This window comes from Balaenoptera borealis (assembly GCF_965194805.1).
Source record: "Balaenoptera borealis genome assembly, chromosome: 2".
Taxonomy (NCBI): domain Eukaryota; kingdom Metazoa; phylum Chordata; class Mammalia; order Artiodactyla; family Balaenopteridae; genus Balaenoptera; species Balaenoptera borealis.
The window spans coordinates 112,112,177-112,131,515 of NC_138867.1; the positions used below are offsets into that span (position 1 = coordinate 112,112,177).

A 19,339-nucleotide genomic window follows, 5' to 3' on the forward strand; every position below is an offset into this window, starting at 1 on the left:
GTCCGGACGAAAGTCTGGGCGAAACAGTCCTTCGCTGTCTTCTCCCGCCGCCTCCGTGGAACGTCTCTCTCCCCGAGGCGATCCGGAGAAGTTTCCCGGAGGCTTGCCTGCGCGGAGCGGTCAGTCTCCCGGAGCCGTCGTGGACCAGACCCATGCGGGGGGCAATGCGGCCTCGGCCAGCTGCGCGCCCCGCCCCCGGCGCCACTCTGGGGCCACCGCCCCCGCCGCCCCCAGTTCCCAGCCGGCCCGGGCTGGTGCCGAGCGAGTGGGGAGGCGTCCTGGACGAGCTGCAGCTGGATGCCCACCTGACCCAGGCCCAGGGCCGCGAGGCGCGCCTGTGGCTGGGGGGCCGACTCCAGGTACCGGTTCCCGCGGGGGCCCCTCCCGAGAGCACGTTCATCCTCTTCCTCACGCGCGCACGGGACGCGGCCGGGTTCCACCTGCACCCGCGATCAGGTGAGCCGCACCCTGGAGCACGCACCTTCCCCAGGTGCGTCCCCCGCAACGAGGCAAGAGTCGAGATTCGCCAGCTTCTCACTGAGACGGTGCTTCTCTAGTAGGTGTTTTGGAGGAGGGCTTGTTTGAGTTGGGGAACTCTGCTGAAGACCGAAAAACGGGCACAGGAAGGAGAGGGTCTGAATGGGGGAGGCGCTGAGTAAGAGAGGCCCTTTATCCGACAGCGATTTAAGGTGAAGAGGCTTCTTACAGCCCCTCTGGTCACCTTAAGCAGACCGTCCAGCCACTGATGGACCGAGACTGGCCACCAGCGACCTTCCCTCCTCTGCCCCACCTCCTCCTTCCAGCAGGTGGAGATTTGCGAAGCTTTCCAGGAAGTCGTGTTGGGGCTCCTGAGAGTTGAGAACATCTTTGACTTCTCCCAGACCACTTTTAACCTGGCTCTCACTATCTTCAGACGCCTCATAGTTTCAGTAAAGGTAGGGAAGTCTATGAGGGATGGTGACAGATGTTGGGGGCGCAAACTGACCTCTATTTCCCATTGCTGCCTAAGAGGTGAGCCATCCCAGGTGCTCAAACTGAGCCTCATCAATTCAGTAAGTGGCTCTAAGTGGTAGAACTGGAATTGGAACATCTTACCATCGTGCCTGTCTGGCTCTGTGTTGTGTGGCCGTCAGGGGTCGACTTGGGGAGCATGAGAGGACCTAGCTGGGAAAGGACTCCCTTTGTGATGAGGTGGGGTGTGCTTGTCTGGACCAGTACAGTGCAGCCTGAGGTCAGGATGGGACTGTGTGTTCCCTGAGATGGTGCCATATTTCCCACCTCCAGTCAGTCCTCTAACAAAGGACTATTGACTAGTCATCTGTGGTTCTGAAACCAGGAGGTTTTTACGGGTCAAATCTAAAATTGGGGGTAACTTCCTTGTGGATAAATACAATCAGTCTTTTAAAAAAAGTTAAAAAGGCAAAACTTAATTTCTTAAAAAAAAAAAAAAAACCCACAGACGCTTTACAGTTAGTTTCTGGCATTCATATTCTGCTCATATGTGTTTCTTCCATACTGCAGATAAAAAAGTGTTTACTCCATTGTGTTACAATTACTTCCTTGAGACTTGCTGCAAAAGTTAATGAAGAAGAGGAGGTATGCATCCCTGGAAGCTCATTCAGGGCTGCTTTTGAGGTATAGGGGTGTGTAACACTGGAAACACTCAAGTTTCCTGAAAGGTCTGTGGCCTTGGGAATGGGCATTTTGGAAAAGTCATACCTTCCAGGATTTCTGCTGTCCCTTCCTTAGGCTTGTCAGACTTTGGGACCCCACAAATGGGTACTTAGAACAGCAGAATTGTCCTGGCCCAGCAAACCCAGAGGTCTGACTTCCTAGCAGATATATCTTGCCTCATTGGTTGATGCCACATGCCACCTCCCATTAAGCAGAAGAAAAAGGCCTCCCAAACCATATGGCCTAATGACCACCCCCAGAAACTACATCTAAGAAAGCTGCTTGAGACTTAAGGACTTGGCTGTGTCAAAGAAACTGGTGTTCAGGGACTCTGGGACCCTTCTCCAAGAGGGGCAGGAGGGCCATGTGCAGTGGGTGGAAGAGAAGCCCCCCATAAGAGCTTCAGACTTGCTTGAACTTCTCAGTTTCACTGTGGCTTCTGTTCAGAAGATCCTCTCCCAATATCTTTCCCGGACCTCCCTTCCTTCCTCCCTCCCTTCAACCTCTCCCCCTTTGGGAATAGTGGAACCACTGCCATTTCTACAGGGTCTCCCTTGGCTGATCTCAGGATCCATGGGGGCAGAAAAAGTCACTTGTGTGTCCAGTTCCAAACCTTCAATAAAATTTATTTTAACTCTGTTTATGAGAATATAATTTGTGCCCCCAAAGATGCTTTTGTCCAACTAAAAATCAAGTAAATAACCCTTAAAAGAAATATTTCTAGAGGTTATAGTAGTAATACTACTATACAGTTACATACTTATATAGTAATACTTTGTTTATCTAAAAAAGTAGGACCAAGTCTTCAGTGCACTTGGTACTTGCATGTTTACTCATAGACAAGCCTTATTAGTTTCTCTGGGGAAAAGTCATAATTTTTCCAGAACTGAACTGCCTTCAATAAGGGCTGAAAGGAATGTGTTTGCAGCTATGGTGTTGCCAAAACCATGGGAGGTTTTATCAATGAATCTGTCTGATGCAGACCAGGAAGCTCAAAGGCATACTCCTCTCTATGACAAGGAATCATGGTAGGGATTGGGAACAGGGAATGGGTAGAGCCCACAGCTGGAAAGCTTTGAGTTCGTTCTTACAGCTGAATGGGGGAGACGGCACAGCCCCAGCCTCCAAAGCACCTTCAGGTATGAGCTGGAGTGCAGTTGGGGATCAAGACCTGTTGGCAGCAGGTGACCATGTGACATTCACTACACATTGTCACAATACCTGGGGACTTGACAGATAGCCAAGATCTGGTTTGGTTTTTCTTTCAGAAGCATTTTCTGTGGTGGGTCACTGGAAGACAACTCTACTAGGGTCATGGATGCCCAGCCCCCAGGGATAAGAAAACAAAAGCTACCATGACATGGTGTAGGGCTTTGGCCTCTTTATTTTCTTTTTACAGTTAATTCCACGCATAAAAGACTTCATAAAGCACTACGGCTCTGGCTATTCCCCGAATGAGCTGCTGAGGATGGAGCTGGCTATTTTGGACAAACTTCACTGGGACCTCTACAGTGGGACACCGCTGGACTTCTTGACCATAGTAAGTACGAGTCTACCCTGGACTCATTGTGCCTTTAGAACAGCTGTTCACAACGTAGGATGGCAAAGCACACGTCCTTGCACATGCAGCACAGTGAGGTGACCCACAAGGCTCACAACATACGGAAGAGTGAAATGTTGTCTTAAATCCAACACAGTTCCACCAGACTCCCACTTCTAAAGGACATTAAATTAACTTTACAAAGATATTTAGACGGCACTATTATGGTGAGTTTCTCTTTTAAATACACACTGCAAAAATATTTAACTTTCCATTCTATGAATACTGTACATAAAAATCTGTCTGCTTTTGCTACACTTTACACACATTCACTTAGCTGTCTTTATTCACCTACGCACTATCCTTATTGAGGCTTTAGACCATATTGATCTGGCACTTAAAAATGTCGTATTTGTTTGTATTTGTTTTAGTTAGAGAATGATGGTCATCCTTTAGAATATGATTCTGTTAGTAAGGCAAAATTATGCAATGTGGAAATGTCATGGGGTTTTGGTCTGTTATGAAGCATGAAGATTAAATCACTAAGGGCTGTATCAGTATGAAAACTGGCCACTGTTGCCAAGCTGCAGAGTCTCCTCTCATGTCAAGCAGATACAAGTAACTTTTCTGCTACTTTAATCTTGAATCATATGCTTCTGTTTTTCAGAATTGAAACACTGTCATCTGGGTACTTTAGGCTCTTAATGAGCATGTCACAAAGCAGACTGTCTTTTTCTCTCCAGGGTTGAAGCTGAGCTTGGCCACAGAGTGGGTTTTAAGCCTCAAGCCCCTTGGGGGGCCATGAATGGGAATGAAAAGGGTTGGGCAACATTTGATATTCCCTGATGAAAATTTAAATTGTTTGCACTTTTGGTCATTGATATATGAAAAGTATGGGGTTTTCTGTTCTAACATTAAAAACCACGGTCTCCAGTTCCACGCCCTGGTGGTCCTGGGCTGGCCCCACGTGAAGGAGCTGCTGCCTCAGAGGAATCCTTCCCTCCACGTCGCGTCCCTGACCAGGCAGCTGCAGCACTGTATGGCGGGCCACCAGCTGCTGCAGTTCAAGGGCTCCACACTGGCCTTGGTCATCATCACCTTAGAGTTGGAGAGGCTCATGCCCGACTGCTGTACTCCTATATCTGATCTGCTAAAGAAAGCACAGGTAGACATCAACTTTGCCCCAGACCAGGCTCTCAGTTTTGCCCCTTCAGCTAATGCACTCTGCCCCCAAAAGGGTACCTGTGGCCCTTCCTGGCCCTTGTGGGCTCCAGAAGATGCTCTGGCCATGATGACTCTGAAGAGTCTTCCTAAGGGCTAGGCTTTCCACACATGGCATATCCTCTGGACTTGAGTATTAGATACACATTCCCTTCACCAGAGTGGGTTTCTCTGACAGACAGTGAAGCTTTATCTCAGTAGCAGCCCTTGTAGTCAAGAGGATGTGGGGACATGTCTAGCTCAGGAGGAAGCAAACCTGAGCTTAGTATTGGGGAGTGTAAATTTCAGACCCCTCACCCTCTGTATGGTACCAGGCACCAGGATACCCTGAGTAGGCACTGGGAGGTCAGAATCACTCAGGATGGACAGGGTAAGGTGGAATGCAGTTTTTGCTGAGGTTGAAGACGGGTGTTCCTGAGATGGTGGGGTTAATGTTCTTAAGTTGGGTGGTTGGACCTTCCTGAAATTGCTCTGTGCTAATATTTCGGCACTGAATTGCTCATTCTTTAGAACGTAAAATGATTCTGCCTCAAAGATGACCACTCTGTTTTAATTACAGGTCGGTATTAGGCAGTGGAACCACTGCAAAGAACTTGTAAAGCAGCAGCTGACAAGTTTTTAGTCATCCTCCCGCACAGACAACTATCTGGTTCACCTGCCAGCCTCTGTGCCCCTATCCCAGTGCCCTTTAGAGCATAATGGCAATCCCTCCTTGCTTGGACTCCTCTATATTGTAGGCTTTATGGATCCTATAACAAGAAAGGAAGAAGGCCCTGAAAGAGCAACTGAGAAAACATTCCTGTCTGTCTTCAGAAAAAAATAAGGGGGCATAAAAGACAGGTCAGGGTCCCTAAAGGGAAGGGCAATCTGACAAACTGAACCCCTGCCTCCCTCTGAACCCTGGGCCCGAGACCAGGGAGAAGGAGTAAATGCTCATACTGCAGCTTGCTTTTTCTTCCTTCTCCAGCAAGGGCTGTATCAGCCCCTAAGGCAGCTGGACCATGAGGCCAGAGGCAGGCCTTGCTCAGGGCCGAAGGGCTGGGCTGGTGCTGACAGACAAGTTCTTGCTGCTCCACCTGCCAGAGCTGGCCAGGTCCTTCCAGCTTCCCAGGCTTGTACCAAGAACATGTGCAGGTTTCAAGTCCCAAGTACTCTGCCCACCCCTGCAGAAATGGGATAGTCTCTCCAGATAGATTTACCTTGACTTGGCCAGGATTTAAGTCTTTTCTTCATAAGGACTCAATTTATAAAGTATGCTTTATTTAATGTATAGCAACTTGATCAAGCTTTAGGCATATTTCTCCTTTGTTACTCTTAAGCAAAGTAGTTTATTAGCTTAACTAGAGGGATTCTTGTGTTAAAGCAGAACACTTCAAGGTGACCCTTGTGATGGGGAGAGACAGCTCCCAGAGCTTTTGGGTGAGGTGAGCAGGTGCTGAGGCTGAGGCTGCCTCCACCACTGCCAGGAGGAGGGAGAGATCACTAGCGTGGCTGAGGGAGGTGACACTATAGAGCCATTCTCTAGGCAGTGGAGTCCAGCTGGCAGCGATGCCCACTGGGGCTGTGTAAGTAGTGTTGGGGCTATGAATGACTGAGCCACACATGTAGCGGTAATTTGTGAAGTCCTTCCACTGTGAACAGTTTTGTGTAAACGTGCTAAGCTATGCGGAGTGTGATCTGCTACCAGCTGCAAAATAGCCGAGGACCAGATATACTATAATAGTGTCTGTACTGCAGTCAGCACAAATCTCTACCTTTTGTTGAAACAAATTTGCTTGTTGGAGCTTTTGTTAAAATACACTTTAATTCCTTTCAACCCTGTCTGAGTCTTATTTTATATGTATTACATACCTTGCATTTAGAGTTGATAGAGTCAAATACACTTGAAATAACATCTCTCGAGCCCCGTCAGTAACTGTCCTCTAGTCCAGCACAGAGGGACATGCTGAGGGCCAGCCTGCTGCTCATGGCCACAGCTCCCTCTGCCTCCTTCCTTCCATGGGGAGTGGGCACTGTCACTGGTGGGGCAGGGGCTCATCCTGAGAGCCCACACCAGCTCACGCTGTCTCTGACTTCAGGAAACTGCTGAGAGGTATCTGGACCCCCTTAACCAAGTAAGCTGCATCTCCAGAGCTAAACCAACTCTCAGTCTCTTGGAAAAAGGAGAAGGTAGACCTGTGAGCCACAGTATGGGGGTAAGGGACAGCCTTGCTGCTTCATCTTTCTGTAAATAATATTCCCCTTCTTTGGGGAAGCAAACTTCTGTATTGCCAAAATACCACTTGTGAGATTTTTTGTTTTTTGTTGTTAAAGTTTTATGCTGTTCAAGCTTGCCTTGGAATCCTAGGTCCTATCCTACTCTCCTTTAACATTTTTTTCCTGCAGTTAGGAACTCATATCCCACCTCAGATTAGAGATTGGGGATCACTGTGGTGGGAGAAATAAAGACACATCCATCTTCCATTTGTGCCCATCGGCAGAGGGCAGGGATTGGTAAAGGACTGTGGCTGCAGAAAACAGAGATGGGAGGGAGCTCAGAGGCAGATGGGCTAAGAGAGGAGCACGGTGGATGAGCATCATAGACCTGTCCTAAATTCGTCCAAATATTACCTCCCCCAACTGGGTGAGCCAAGGTCCTTCCATCAGTGTGGCCCTATTACCCATGGCTTCCTAGAGAGTCTCTGTCCTTCAAAGCTTGAAGAAGACTTTGCCTCCCTGCTACCTGCCTCCCTGTGGGGAGAGTAGTGCTGTACCTTCACTAGGGATGCCTGCATGCCAGTCTCCCTGCTGGGCTGTCAGCTTCCCCACCTTAGTCCCCCATCTCCTCATTTTGGTCTTCCCAGAAATTAGCCTAGTGTCCAACAGGGAAAGCACCTCAACAATGGGCCCAGGAGATTGCCATCACTTCCTTCAACTACCAGTCTGCCCTTCCTCAACCAAATATTTGCCTGCTTACCAGGGCATCCCATCTCTACAAAACCATCTCAGGTCCACCAACCTACACTGTCAAGTTGCGCAGGAATTAAGGGTCCAGGATACCAATATTGAAACCTCAATTCCTCCAGTTACGAGCTGTGTGACCTTGGGTAATTACTTAACCTCTCTGTGCCTTGCCTATAAAATGGGGGAAATGGTACCTAACCATAGGATTATTGTGAAGATTAGAGGAATTAATACATGTAATGCACTTTAGACCAATTTAGCACACAATAAGAACTCAAATGTTAGTTGTCATATATGTCAAGCCTCCTCAACAAGGAGGTAAACTTTTCAAGGGCAGGGTCTTCCTTCTCTCATGTCCTACTGGATAAAGTCACCTGATAAAGATTCATTAACCACAGGCTGCATCTTCTCCTTCCTAACTATGTTTCCTCCATCCCACACCCATTCAAGAGCCTTTCACAGATGCCCATGGCAGGATTCACTATTAAAACACAACTCCTATAGAAGCTGATCAACCCCACAAAGTTCATGGAAAAGACATGCTGTATTTTACCACAGGTGTAGCAGATTAATAGGCTAGGAAACATTAAATCAGAAAAGCCACTGCCCAAAAAAGACACCACAAAAACTCAAAATAAATGCAAAATTTAATGAAAAAAAATGAGTACAAAGTGAATGGAAAGGAACAAAAATTGTCAATGAATGAAGGAGTAAATGAATTAACAAGTGAAGCAGTTTTAGAAAAGCATGTTAACATAACAGACTAGCAAGCCACACTTCCCTCGGGCCTCTTATCCAGTAATACGAGCCCCACTTAACAGGGAATCCACACAAAGACATACACACAAACATACATGGAGTTAGTCTGCACAAGTGCAGACCACCTAGACTCAGGTTACCCATAACTTGGGTGACCATACATCCCAGTTTGCCTGAGACAGTCATGGCTTATGCTTGTTGACTTGGCATAATTATTAACAGCATTTCCTTTCACTCTCAAAAGTCTCAGTTTGGTCAATAAATTATACGGTGATTCTACCCAAAACCAACTTGGTTCATGAAAGACATGATAGTAAATGCCAGCATGATCCCACTGACTGTCGTAATAATGCCAACGGATGATACTGAGACAGAAAAGGAGGGGTAATCAGATCCTGCAGACAGGGGGCACGTTCTGTGATGGGGAGCTTGTTAAATAATGGCAAGTTCTAAGCCCACCTTGGGCACCAAGGATTAATTTGGTCTCAGCTAAAAATGACAAAATTCCAAACATAAACAGCATGGGAGAAAAGTGCAGTAAGGCTCACTAAAGTCAATGGGTCCTGTGGAGGCAGCTCAGACCCCAGAAAATGTAACAATGACAGGTCTCCCCGAGATTCTGGGAAGGCTTGGGCCCGCAGGCAGATAACCAGCCATAATTCTGGCCTCCCAAGTATGCCCTGGGTGCAGCCCGCAGGCGGCAGTGGATGGGTGGCAGAATCTGCCCACTCCAAGAGTCCCCAGATTAGCCCATGAATCAGGAGTCCTCATCTCTTATATAACCAGTGAACCTGCTGGGTCATTGAGCCTCGTCTTCAGAAGTACATTAGCTGACAGAGGCTATCTTAAAGGTCATACTTCCACCCAACTAAATACACTTTCAGACATAATTACCCTAAAGTTAAGCCACTCGCAGTCCACATCTGCCTTAGATATGCTGATTTACCTTTTTGGACACCCACAATGAAGCATCAGTTATAGCCAGAGGTGGATTTACTCTGAAGCTAATGAAGCTTAATTCTCAGTGCCCTTTCCAAGGCCCTGTACCTAATTTTATACTCATATCCTTCTTTTTTTTTTTTTTTTTAAAGAAGGTTTCTCAAGTAGTTCAAGCTTCGAGCCCCTCAAAAACCTGTATCCACCCCTGGTCATGGCATAACTTTGGAGAATTTTCACTTTGAGCATCAATAAAACCTGCTCTGCTCCTGGCGAGGAGAAAAAGACCACCTTTTCCTGGTCATACCTCAGTGGATACACACAGCTCACCCTCCACCCCTCTCTGAATGGAACATGGTCTCAGAAGGGCAAGAAGGAGCCAGGACCTGGTCCTGGAAATCAGTAAAGCAGGCCAAGGCAGAAAGAGGGAAACAATGATGGGAGGGAAGATGAAGGACGTAAAAAACAAAATGCCAATCCAACAATATATTAGCGCAGCTTCCTAAGTCTTCCAACTAGGGCGTGCACTAGACTGTAAGCTCCTTGAGGACAGAGCTGCGCGTTACTCTGGGTAGCCAATGCCCAGCACGGTGCTTCAACATTAAATGAAATCCTTCCTCTCATCTATTCATTTCTCGTGTACCATGTTATCAGCCCATATTTTCAACCCTGATATTCTCAATGGCTTGCAAACCAACAGGAACATAGAAGAATGCTTGTACTTTCTTAGAATGTTCTTTTTAAGAATGCCGGTAAAGGGGAAAAGCTGGTATTTTTTTCTTAAATTGTTCACATACATCAGACACTTTCACCTCTTTCCCTGTGACTCAGCCAAGAAAAAGGAAACAATGACCTGGAGAAAAATCTGTTCCCGCTGAACGCTCTTTGCATTTGGAATATGCAGGATTGGTTTGGGGGGTCTTAGAGTCAAACACTTAAGACGCACACATGGGGTTGGTCCCTGTTTACAGGTAGCACCTCTGGGGCACAGAGACAATGGCTTTGGGCTGCTGTTCCATTTACATTCACAGTAAAAACACTGGATGTGGTCTTGTTCATGATCCACTTTCATCCATAAAGAAATTCCAAACACTGTCATTACAGGATGTTTATTACCCACCTCTCCCTATAGTTTATAGGGATACTTTATACATAAGAAAGGTTTAGAGATATTTTTAGTTTTTAAAAATCAGGGAATCTGTTACTTATGAAAATAATGGGAGAGGGTATTATTTGTCTTTATGCTCGTGCCAAAATAAAAATTTAGAAGTGCTTTAAAAGTTATTATTGAAATTAAGCTCTAGGTTAGAAAAATTAAAATGAAGGGGAATCAGGCGAATTTGCAGCATGTATACCACACCATGTGGCCACATCTAGGGCACTGCATGAGTTGCCATCTTGACGCTGAACAATTAGGCCGAGCATCGCCGGCTGGGGCCTTCGCTAGAGTGGCACAAAACTGCTCCGTCAAGGAATAGTGACACTGTAAATGGAAGACCAGCCACTGGCTCTGAAAAAAATAAACCTCATCAGTTTTGGATTCCAGCATTCATGGCTTTAACGAGTTTGCATAGAGAGGGCGGCCCGCCAGGCCCAGGCAGCCTGGGGGATGGAGGGGTGGGGTGGGGGGACAAAGCAAGGCTGTAAACACTGGAGTCTGTACCAGCTCCCAGTCCGTCCTCACACCATGTTATGGGAGAAGGGTCACAAGGTGTAACTCAAGCAACTTAACACATGAAAGTCTAAAGTCCACTCTTGACATGTAAGTCTGTGCGTGCGTTAACTGAAAAATAAAAATAAAACAAACAGAACAAAAACAGACACATTAAAAGGTACACAGACGACCAAATCAAACAGAAGCAAAAGACAGCAAGATGAACACTGGGAAAGGACAGTCAGTTTGGCATTTGTAACAAGCAAAGCAGAGAATTCGCTTCAGTTTATGGCATCCCAGGCTGAGGGTCTGATAGGGAAGTAATTTTGCAAAGATGAATTAAAATTTGAAGAATAAGTACAGTCAATCAAAGCCATTCAACTAAATGGTCACCAAAAAAATGTCCCCCCAAATGCACTCCTGACTCATTCCATTCCCCTGACCAGGGCAGGGGGAAGGGGTGCTCCCAGCCACCCCACCTACCCCACTCCTGGCCTCCACAAGGCCAGCATTGGAGGAGAGGGCTCTCTCCCAGAGGCCAAACTGACTGAAGCTTTCTGGAATGTCCAGCAAACAGAAAAGACCTGTTTTCCAGGCCCAGGTCACATGAAAAAAGCAGGGAGACCTGACACCAGTGATGAGCCCCACCCTGAGCTGTGCTGGTGCCCTTGCAGCCAGCCTGCACCCCACCCCATTGGCCCTCATCCCCTGACCCGGCCACGGGTCCTTGATCTTCTGTTTTTGAGGGGTTTCTCCATAGCTTATTTCCTAGGGGACTCTGCCTGCCTTTTTTTTTTTAACGAGATGGCCTGGGATAAGCTGGCAGGGAGCACGGCAAAGTCAATTCAGGAGCCAGCAGGTGGTTCATAGAGTGGTATACCCCCTCCCAGGAAAAACCAGATTTCTGAGCCATTAGCTTGAAATCCACACAGGTTCCAATTCACAGAGCCCCCACCACACTCACCGAGCTCACCAAGACCCGGACATGGGACCAGGGCTGGAAGCAAATGCAAAGCAGAAGGGAAATTTACATGGCTGAGGGGACTGTGGGGCTGGGGTCCTCCCTGGGAACGAGCAGGGGCTTATTTGTTGCAGCCGTGCCAGCAGCTGGGGTGGAGCCACCAGTCAGCAGGATGCGGGAAACTACAGGGTCTATTCCAAAGCAGAAGACAGGCCTCGGGAATGAGAACTAGCATCCAGTTCCTAAACGCCTGGGTTTGTCCCCCTGGTCTTCCCCAGAAGCTCGTTAAGTTTATTTTCCTTAGATGTGTCGGTGCCTCTGTGCTGTGTGCCTTGGGGACTGTGTGTTTAGTAGATATGTGTCTGAGTCTATGTATGTGATGGGGCAGGAGACAGTAAGACAGTGTACATGTGTCATGCATGTGTGTGTGTGTTAGGGAGCACAATATTGGGGGGCAGGTGGAGGGCTAAGGCCACAAGCAGCATCCCAGGGCCACAGCTAGCCATGCGCTGCATGGCCCTAACCACAAGGCTCCACTGCCACCAAGGAAGGAAGTGCCTGGACACACACATTCCCAAACACTCCAGGAGGAAATGGAATTCCAAGAAGAACAAGAATGAGGACCAAGATGGGTACACCCGGCAAGAGAAGGAAGGTACCTGACACAGACCAGGGGCAGGGAGAAGCGGGACAGACGAGATCCCCACGGTGTGATGCTGTGCGGGACGCTGAATGAAGTGGGGCGGGAGAGGGAGACTCCCCGGGAGCCAGGACATCTGGACTCCAGATGTGCGTGTGGAAACAGGCTATGAAAAACACCAAGGAGAAGGGACTTAGAGTGGCCCCCACCTGGCCAAAAGTTGACTGCACTCCTGGAGGCTGGGAAAAGCCTCCTCCCCATCCCCCATAATTCTCTCTCCTCTGAGGACTCTCGGAGGAACAACTCCAGCCTCTACTTGAGGGGCAGCCCCCTCTCCAGTAGGACTCACAGGGCCCCTACAGGGAGCTGCTGTCCTTCCTTTAGCAGGTCAAGATCATAGTGTCCAGGGGGTCAGTGCCGGCTGGGCTCAAGTCTCCACTGTCCTCAGTCACCACCTGCCTGCCTATATGGGGCCCACGTCCACAGCTTCAGGACTGAGGGGGAGGCACCATGGCTGTCCAAGCAGAAACCACAGGAGCTTTTGGAATCTGCCCAGAAATGCTAACATTCCCAGGCCCTGACCGTCTCCTGGCCTGAAAGACTTTCCCTGAGACCCTACACCCTCTCGGGGGCCACTCCCTGCCTGTGTGGCCCAGCCTTCTCCACCCAGCTCTTGAGGGGGCTGCAGGAGAAAGATAGAGAGAAAGACACAGAGAGAGAGAGAGAAATGGGGTGTGGGGTAGAAGAGGGAGAGAGGGGCCACTCATGCACAAATACAAGAGTGGGCATGAATGCTTGATATCTTGAGATATGAAGATCACTAGTCAAAGAAGAAAGGTGAGCAAGAATGAGGTGGGAGAGCAAGTGAAAGGAGAGAGCAAAATGGTGAACCAGCGAGAGCGAGAGAGAGCGAGCCAGCGCAGGGCAGGGAGCCCGCCACCTACTTCTTCTTGTCCTTGTCCTTCCTCAGAGGCTGCTGCGAGGTGGCGTGCAGGGCCTGAGACTGCAGGGCCTCCACCGCCGCCTTCCTGCGGTTGAAGGCGTTGGTCTCCTCCTCCAGTTCCCGGCGCTTCTCCTCCACCTTGCGCTTCTCTTCCTGGTGGACCCGCTTGAGGTGTTCGAACTTCTCGTGGAGCTGGGAGCAGAAGGCGGGGAGGCCGGGCTTCATGTGGGCCCAGAAGGAGCCCGGGCCCTCCCTGGCCTGGCCTCGCCACAGCCCTCAAGCCCCGCACACACCTCTCTCTCCTTCTCCTTCAACTCCAGCTCCGTCTCCTTCACTTTGTTGACGAACATCTGCCTCATCTCCTCCTCCTTCCTCTGCAGCTCGCTCAGGAATTCTTTCCTCTTGGCCTCGTATGTCTCCTGTAGGCTGTGGAGACCCAGAGAAAAGAGGCCAAGGCAGGGATTATGGCGGAACGGAGTGGGCAGAGCCAGAGAAGCGAAATCACATGGGCATGGGGGGTCGGGGGGAGAGGATGCTGGGGTCCCAACAGCCTCTCTCCCCAGCTCACAAGCCCCCAGAACAGATGCTGACATGGTAAGTCTGGCTGTGGCTGGGGAGACAGGTTGTTCACCTGAAAGGCTGGCTGTCACCATCGCTGTCCTGGAAGCCCATCTCCTCCAACTTGCAGCGCCGGTAGAGCTCGTAGTGCCGACTGTGGGTCTGCTCGCGGAGGTCCTCCATGTTCACCCGGATCAACATCTCCCGGAGCTTCACGAAGTCGCAGTGATTTTCGTTCTCCACTGAAAGCAGAGGGCACGTGGGCATCAGGCAGGCACCCAGCCACCAGCACAGGAAGGACGGGGCACAGGACAGCGGTTAGGGTGTTAGAGGTAGACTCCAGAGGGAGGACAGGCAGCAGATGGTCACGGGGAGGACACAGGAGAGGGGACTGAGTCCGTGTCCCCAGCTGGGGCTGTGCTCTCACCACCACACTCACCCTGCACCACGCCCCAAGGGTACTGCCGCGCTCGCACCAGCTTGTTCCCCACCTTCACCTCCTCGGTGCTGCCCACCACGGCAAAGGGCAGGTGTGCCTGGAAAGGGGCCCAAGTGTGCATGAGCACTGAGCTGACACAGGCTAATGGACAGACCCACCCTCACTGCCCCTGGGCCCCAGGGGGGGGTTGCCCAGACCTGAACAAGGCCTGGCCAGATGCTCACTTGCCGGCTTTCCTTTGGAGAAGTATCCTGGAACCTCCACACAAGGGAGTGGGCTGAACCCGCAGCCCCTTTCCTCTTGTTCTAGGGTGTTCTTTCAGCCCAGGGGCCACTAGAAGCTCCCTCAAATGACCTGTGGGCCTGGCTCTCTTCCAAGTTCCCAAGCCCTGGCATCCTGCCTGCTTGCTCCTGCAGGTTTCAGATCCCAGCCCTGAGTTCGTACCTTGGGAAACTTAAACCTGGGGAAGCCCCAGTACCAACCCAATACCCAATTCTTCCCATCCCCTGTCCAGAGGATGCAGGACTGGCCAGCTCCCAGATGCCCACCCATCTTTCCTGGAGAGCTAAGGTTGAAACCCAAGGAAAAGAGAGTGGCCTGGGGCCGGCTCCAAGCCCTCTGGCCCCAGAGCCCCAAGGCCCTTTGCCCAACACTCACATTCATGACTGCATTAATCTCTGCAACAGCTTCATCATCCGTGGGAAACTGGTAGATCTGGACCCCATTGCTGACCAGCTCACCCATGATCTTGATCTTGAACTTGTGGAGCTCACTCTTGGAAATGGTGTCCGCTTTGGCGATGATGGGAATAATGTTCACCTGCCAGGATCGAGGAGAGGGGTTAGCAGGTGAGTTGCTCCTTGACTGTGGAGAGCCCTGGTCAGGCCACACCCCTGGGCAGACGGGCAGGAAGCCAGAGAGATGGAGCTGCTCCTAAGGGGTGTCCTGGCCTGAACCCAGCCAGCTGGGGCCATTCTGATGGGCTGCAGTGTTTCTTACAGCCCTGGCTGCCCCAAACCTCCACCCAGCCCCAAATTAGTCCCTTGGGCATACCCAGCTTTGACCCAGAGTGCTCTGAAGGTCTTAACCAGCGTGGGGCCTGACAGGACCAGCAGTAGGGGGCTGAGCGCCCCCAAAGCAGGTTAGATGACCCATTAGCAGTAGCCACAGGAAGACCTCAAAATCTCCCAGGCCAAGGTCATCCCATTGTTCACAGTGAAAATTAACTCCTGAGAGGGGGGAGCAGTCACGTGAGAGCTGACAGGTGACTCTGGGGCTGCACACCCTCCAGGACCCCATGCCATTCCTGTCATTCCCATGAAGCTGCCCTTTTAATACCCACTCCTCATTCCTACTCTAATTCTGGGGCTTAACTCTCCTGTCTCTACTGTGCTCAGGAGGACCCCAAGGGAAAGCCACGGCAGGAAGGACAGGGGAAGTGGAGGCAGCAGAGGAACTAGGAATTGAGAGAGAGAAAACGAGCAGAGAATTGGGATGCTCTGGGGAGGTGGGGTCAGAGGGGCAGAGGGACAGGGGCGAGGTGGGGAGGTAACTCTAGGGGGATGGGGAGGATGCCAGGAGCTAGCAGGCTGAGAATAAGAATCAACTCAGCTGCAAGGAATGGGCTCAGGGCCAGACGCAGGGGACAGAGATCTGGAGAAAGAGCCCAGAGCAATGGGGGCTGGCTGGAGCTGTAGGGACAGATGCAAGAGAAGATACAGAGAGGACCAAGCCCAGGGGGCTGTCTGCAAGCCCCCAACCACACCCCCCCTCTGTGGAAGATGGGGAGCCCACGGAATCAGCTGGAGGGGGGCCAGACCTTGCTGTCTAGTTTCTTCATGGTCACCAGATCCAGGGACTTGAGGGAGTGCCCCGTGGGCGTGATGAAGTAGAGGCAGACGTGGATCCTCGTGTCATGGTAGTCGAAGAGCGAACGGCGGATCTTCAGCTCCTCCTGCAGGTAGTTTTCAAACTGCGCGTCGATGTAGTCGACTATGGGCCTGTAACTACAGACGGCTCCGTCACTGGAAGGCAGGCAGCAGAGCCGCGGTGCAAGGCCTGGAGCCCAGCCAGGCTGCCCACCAGCCTCCTCTCTGTGGGGATGAACAGCTTCTACCTGGGGATCCCTGTCTGGGTACAGGTGGCTGACCCCTTCTCCTGGTCCCCCAAGGGGTCCTCAGGACCTTAGATATTCTCCTAACGGACCTCCCCTGGCCCCCGTGGAGTGCGGGCTTGGTCACTTGTCTGGGGCAGTGGGGAGTGCAGAGCACTCAGGCAGAGAGTTAGAACCACGGCCAACGTGGAGGGACGGGGAAGAGACCAGGCGGGCCGCCCTTCCCGCCGCTTGCCTCTCATCCTTATTGATCTGATCCCCGAAGCCCACGGCATCCACGATGGTCAGCTTGAGCTGCACGTTGCTCTCCTGGAGGTCGTAGGTCTGGGGCCGCAGGCGCACACACTCCTCATGGTGACTGGCTTCCTCGGTCTCAAAGGTTGTGTTGAAGAGCGTGTTCATCAGTGTGGACTTGCCAATGCCGGTCTCCCCTGGGGGGCAAGGAGTGGGCGGAGGGGATGTCAAAGGCTGGAACTGGGGCTGTCCCTGGCTGTTGGGTAAGCCAGGTGGGGTTCAGGCACCCTCGGCCTCCGTACAAGAGAAGGGGGCAGGTCTCCCACTCCATCCCCACTGTCCCCAACCCCATGAACCATCCCTTCTCAGTGGCCTCAGAAATAATACGTGGAAGGAAGACCCAAAAGGCTGACTTGGACATAAGACGTGGCTATGTGGGGTGTGTAGGTGTTTCCTCAGAGCGTGGGGAAGAGACAAAGCCAGGCAGCTGTGAGATACCACTAGACAATGGCCTCTGCTGGCCTCAACGGGACCCGGTCACCTGCTCTGCACGCCATCCCTCCTGGGCCCAGGAAGGTCATGGGGCCAGCAGGGTCAGGGTCTGAAGCCACCAGTGGCTCAGCCCACCTGCTGTGGGTGGCCCCAACTTCATGAAGCTTTAATGGGAGGGGGGAGGTTCAGGAAAGGCTGCTTTCCAAGGGGCACCCACAGCCTGGCAGATGCCAGGGCTTGGGCACTTGTAGAGGGTCTGGCAGAGCTTTTTGTCCCCTCTGGGAGCCCCAGGCCCTGAGGCTCATGGAACCTTCCAGAGCCTCCCTGTTGGGGGCTGTATTTGTTTAGATGTGTACTGGAGTTCTTACTACATAACACTGTAATGCAGGGACAGTCTGGTTTACCATAGTGTCCTTGACACATAGTAGGAACAACAATGACTGTTTTTTAAATAAACAAACAAACAAATGGATCCCAACCACTGTGATAAACACTCAAAGCACTTCCAAGCTTTTTACTCTTTCCAAGTTTACTCTTCATGGCAATCCTGAATCAGGCCCTGGCTCCACCTCTATCTTTGACCCTGGCAGAGACACCCACCAAAGCCTCGTCCTGACCCCCCAAAGTGTCACTCTGCCTGGGAGGTCCCCTTGCAGCTCAACAGGTGGTCAGGGCAGCAGCGCCCCGTCTCCCAGAAGACCCGCGTCCGTCCTCTGTCTGAGGCTGCCCCCTGGCCAGGCATGACACTCACCCACACAGAGGATGTTGAAGCTGAAGCCCTGAGTGACCGACTTGCTGACCAGCTGGTCGGGGAGGCTGTCGAAACCCACATGGCCACCCAGGGAGAGGCTCCGGGGCTCTGGCTCTGCATTCTGCCAAGAGAGAGGAGAGAGGCAGTGAGCCCACTAGGGAAGAGGGGCCAAGTAGCGGGGAGGCTAAACCTGAGTCATCGCCCCCCCCGCCACCGCCGCCAACCTTGTCTCAATTCTCAGCACATCTCAGGACGCATCGTGAGTGCATCAGAGCTCCAATTCCAGGCCAAGTTTCCACAGAGGGAGCCCCAGGGCCTCAGGACCCATGACTCTATCTGGGAAAAGGCCCTTTCACCTGTGGCTTTGCTCCTTCTGGGCTGGCGAGGAATGTCTACCTGAGGGCCTGAGGTGTCTCCTGGCAGGTGGCCCCAAGACCTATGGCTGCTACCTGAGGGTTCACCTGCCCTCCTGCCCAGGAGGAGGCCCCAGATGGTCCCTGGATCTTAAACAAAGATTTCAAAAGGCCAAGATTAGAGGGTGTGTATGTTCCTGCGGCCCCTTCCTACTGAAGCAGGACTCAAGCAGAGGCAGGTCTGGCCTGACCCCCTCACACTCGCACTATCGGGGGGGCCTCTCCCATCAGGCTGGGCTCACAGTCCTCCAGGGGCACCCCTTGCTCCTCACACACCCAAGCATGGAATGCACACGTGGGCCCTGCTGAAGGGGCCGGCGCTCACTCGGACCCACCGCTGGGTCTCAGGACCGGTCTCTGGGGCATTGTGACTCTGAGGCCTCAGTGGTACTCTGTAGGGACTCCCAGGCTCTGGCTCCTGCCATCCTCCCAGCCCCACCCCAGTCCTAGTTGCTTAGACAGAGGATTCTGGATGAGAATGTGGAGGCCTGCCCAGAGAGGCGAGCAGCAGGTCCTGAGCGGGCAGGGGCCAGTGAGCTGGCCCACAGCACTATAAAAAGAACCCACCGGGACCCAAAGCAGAGGGTCAAGGTCAGGCTCCAATTTGTGTGGATTCTTTGCTTCCCTGGGAATGGGGGTGGAATGCTGTCCTCTGACGGAAGGTTCCCAGGCTCATCCTTCCCAGGTTTGGGTCCTCTCAAGGGCAGGCCCCAGACAGCTCCGTGTAGGGCAGAAGCATGCCTCCTCTGTTCCCAAGCCCCTCTGCCCTGACTGCCAGCTAGACAGAGCAAGGACAGGACAGGACAGGACAGGACAGTGGGTCTGAGTCTCATCCTGCCATCCAGCTCACAGCTCCAGAGGGGAGGAAACAGGCCCAACTGAAGACAGTCCCAGAAGCACTGATTAGGACAGTGGCAGCCCTTGTGTGGGTACAGGCACAGTGAGCAGAGGGGGCTGAGGACCAGAGAGTAGGGCCCTGGCTCCCTGCCCTCCAGCACAGGGATCTCCCGAGCATCTGCGCTCCCCCTGACCTCTCTGCAGCCGCAGCCTGTTGCCTCAGCCTGAACC

At 51.7% G+C, this 19,339-nt stretch overlaps 2 protein-coding genes across 12 annotated transcripts in view; one reads left to right on the forward strand and one right to left on the reverse strand.

Annotated features, from left to right (window-relative positions):
* On the forward strand, positions 1-3,316 carry CCNI2 (cyclin I family member 2; the record flags this gene model as incomplete). Its single annotated transcript, XM_082379005.1, has 4 exons — positions 1-359; positions 804-935; positions 1,522-1,596; positions 3,074-3,316. Exons 1-4 carry the CDS (start codon positions 153-155, stop codon positions 3,314-3,316), a joined length of 657 nt encoding a protein of 218 aa, XP_082235131.1. The 5' UTR covers positions 1-152.
* Positions 3,036-19,339, reverse strand: part of SEPTIN8 (septin 8) — a 26,773-nt gene continuing 10,469 nt past the window's right edge. For 2 of the 11 annotated variants that reach the window (XM_082378980.1, XM_082378983.1), the window contains 9 exons: positions 17,859-17,979; positions 16,617-16,812; positions 16,088-16,268; positions 14,926-15,087; positions 14,269-14,365; positions 13,903-14,071; positions 13,565-13,697; positions 13,273-13,463; positions 3,036-4,364 (listed from right to left, as the gene is read on the reverse strand). In XM_082378980.1, coding sequence (XP_082235106.1) covers positions 4,199-4,364; positions 13,273-13,463; positions 13,565-13,697; positions 13,903-14,071; positions 14,269-14,365; positions 14,926-15,087; positions 16,088-16,268; positions 16,617-16,812; positions 17,859-17,979 — 1,416 coding nt within the window. In that variant the 3' untranslated portion in view covers positions 3,036-4,198. Of the gene's footprint in view, positions 4,365-8,007; positions 10,857-13,272; positions 13,464-13,564; positions 13,698-13,902; positions 14,072-14,268; positions 14,366-14,925; positions 15,088-16,087; positions 16,275-16,616; positions 16,813-17,858; positions 17,980-19,339 lie in introns of those variants that run through there. The other 9 variants (XM_082378976.1, XM_082378981.1, XM_082378982.1 and 6 more) reach the window with 6 other exon arrangements.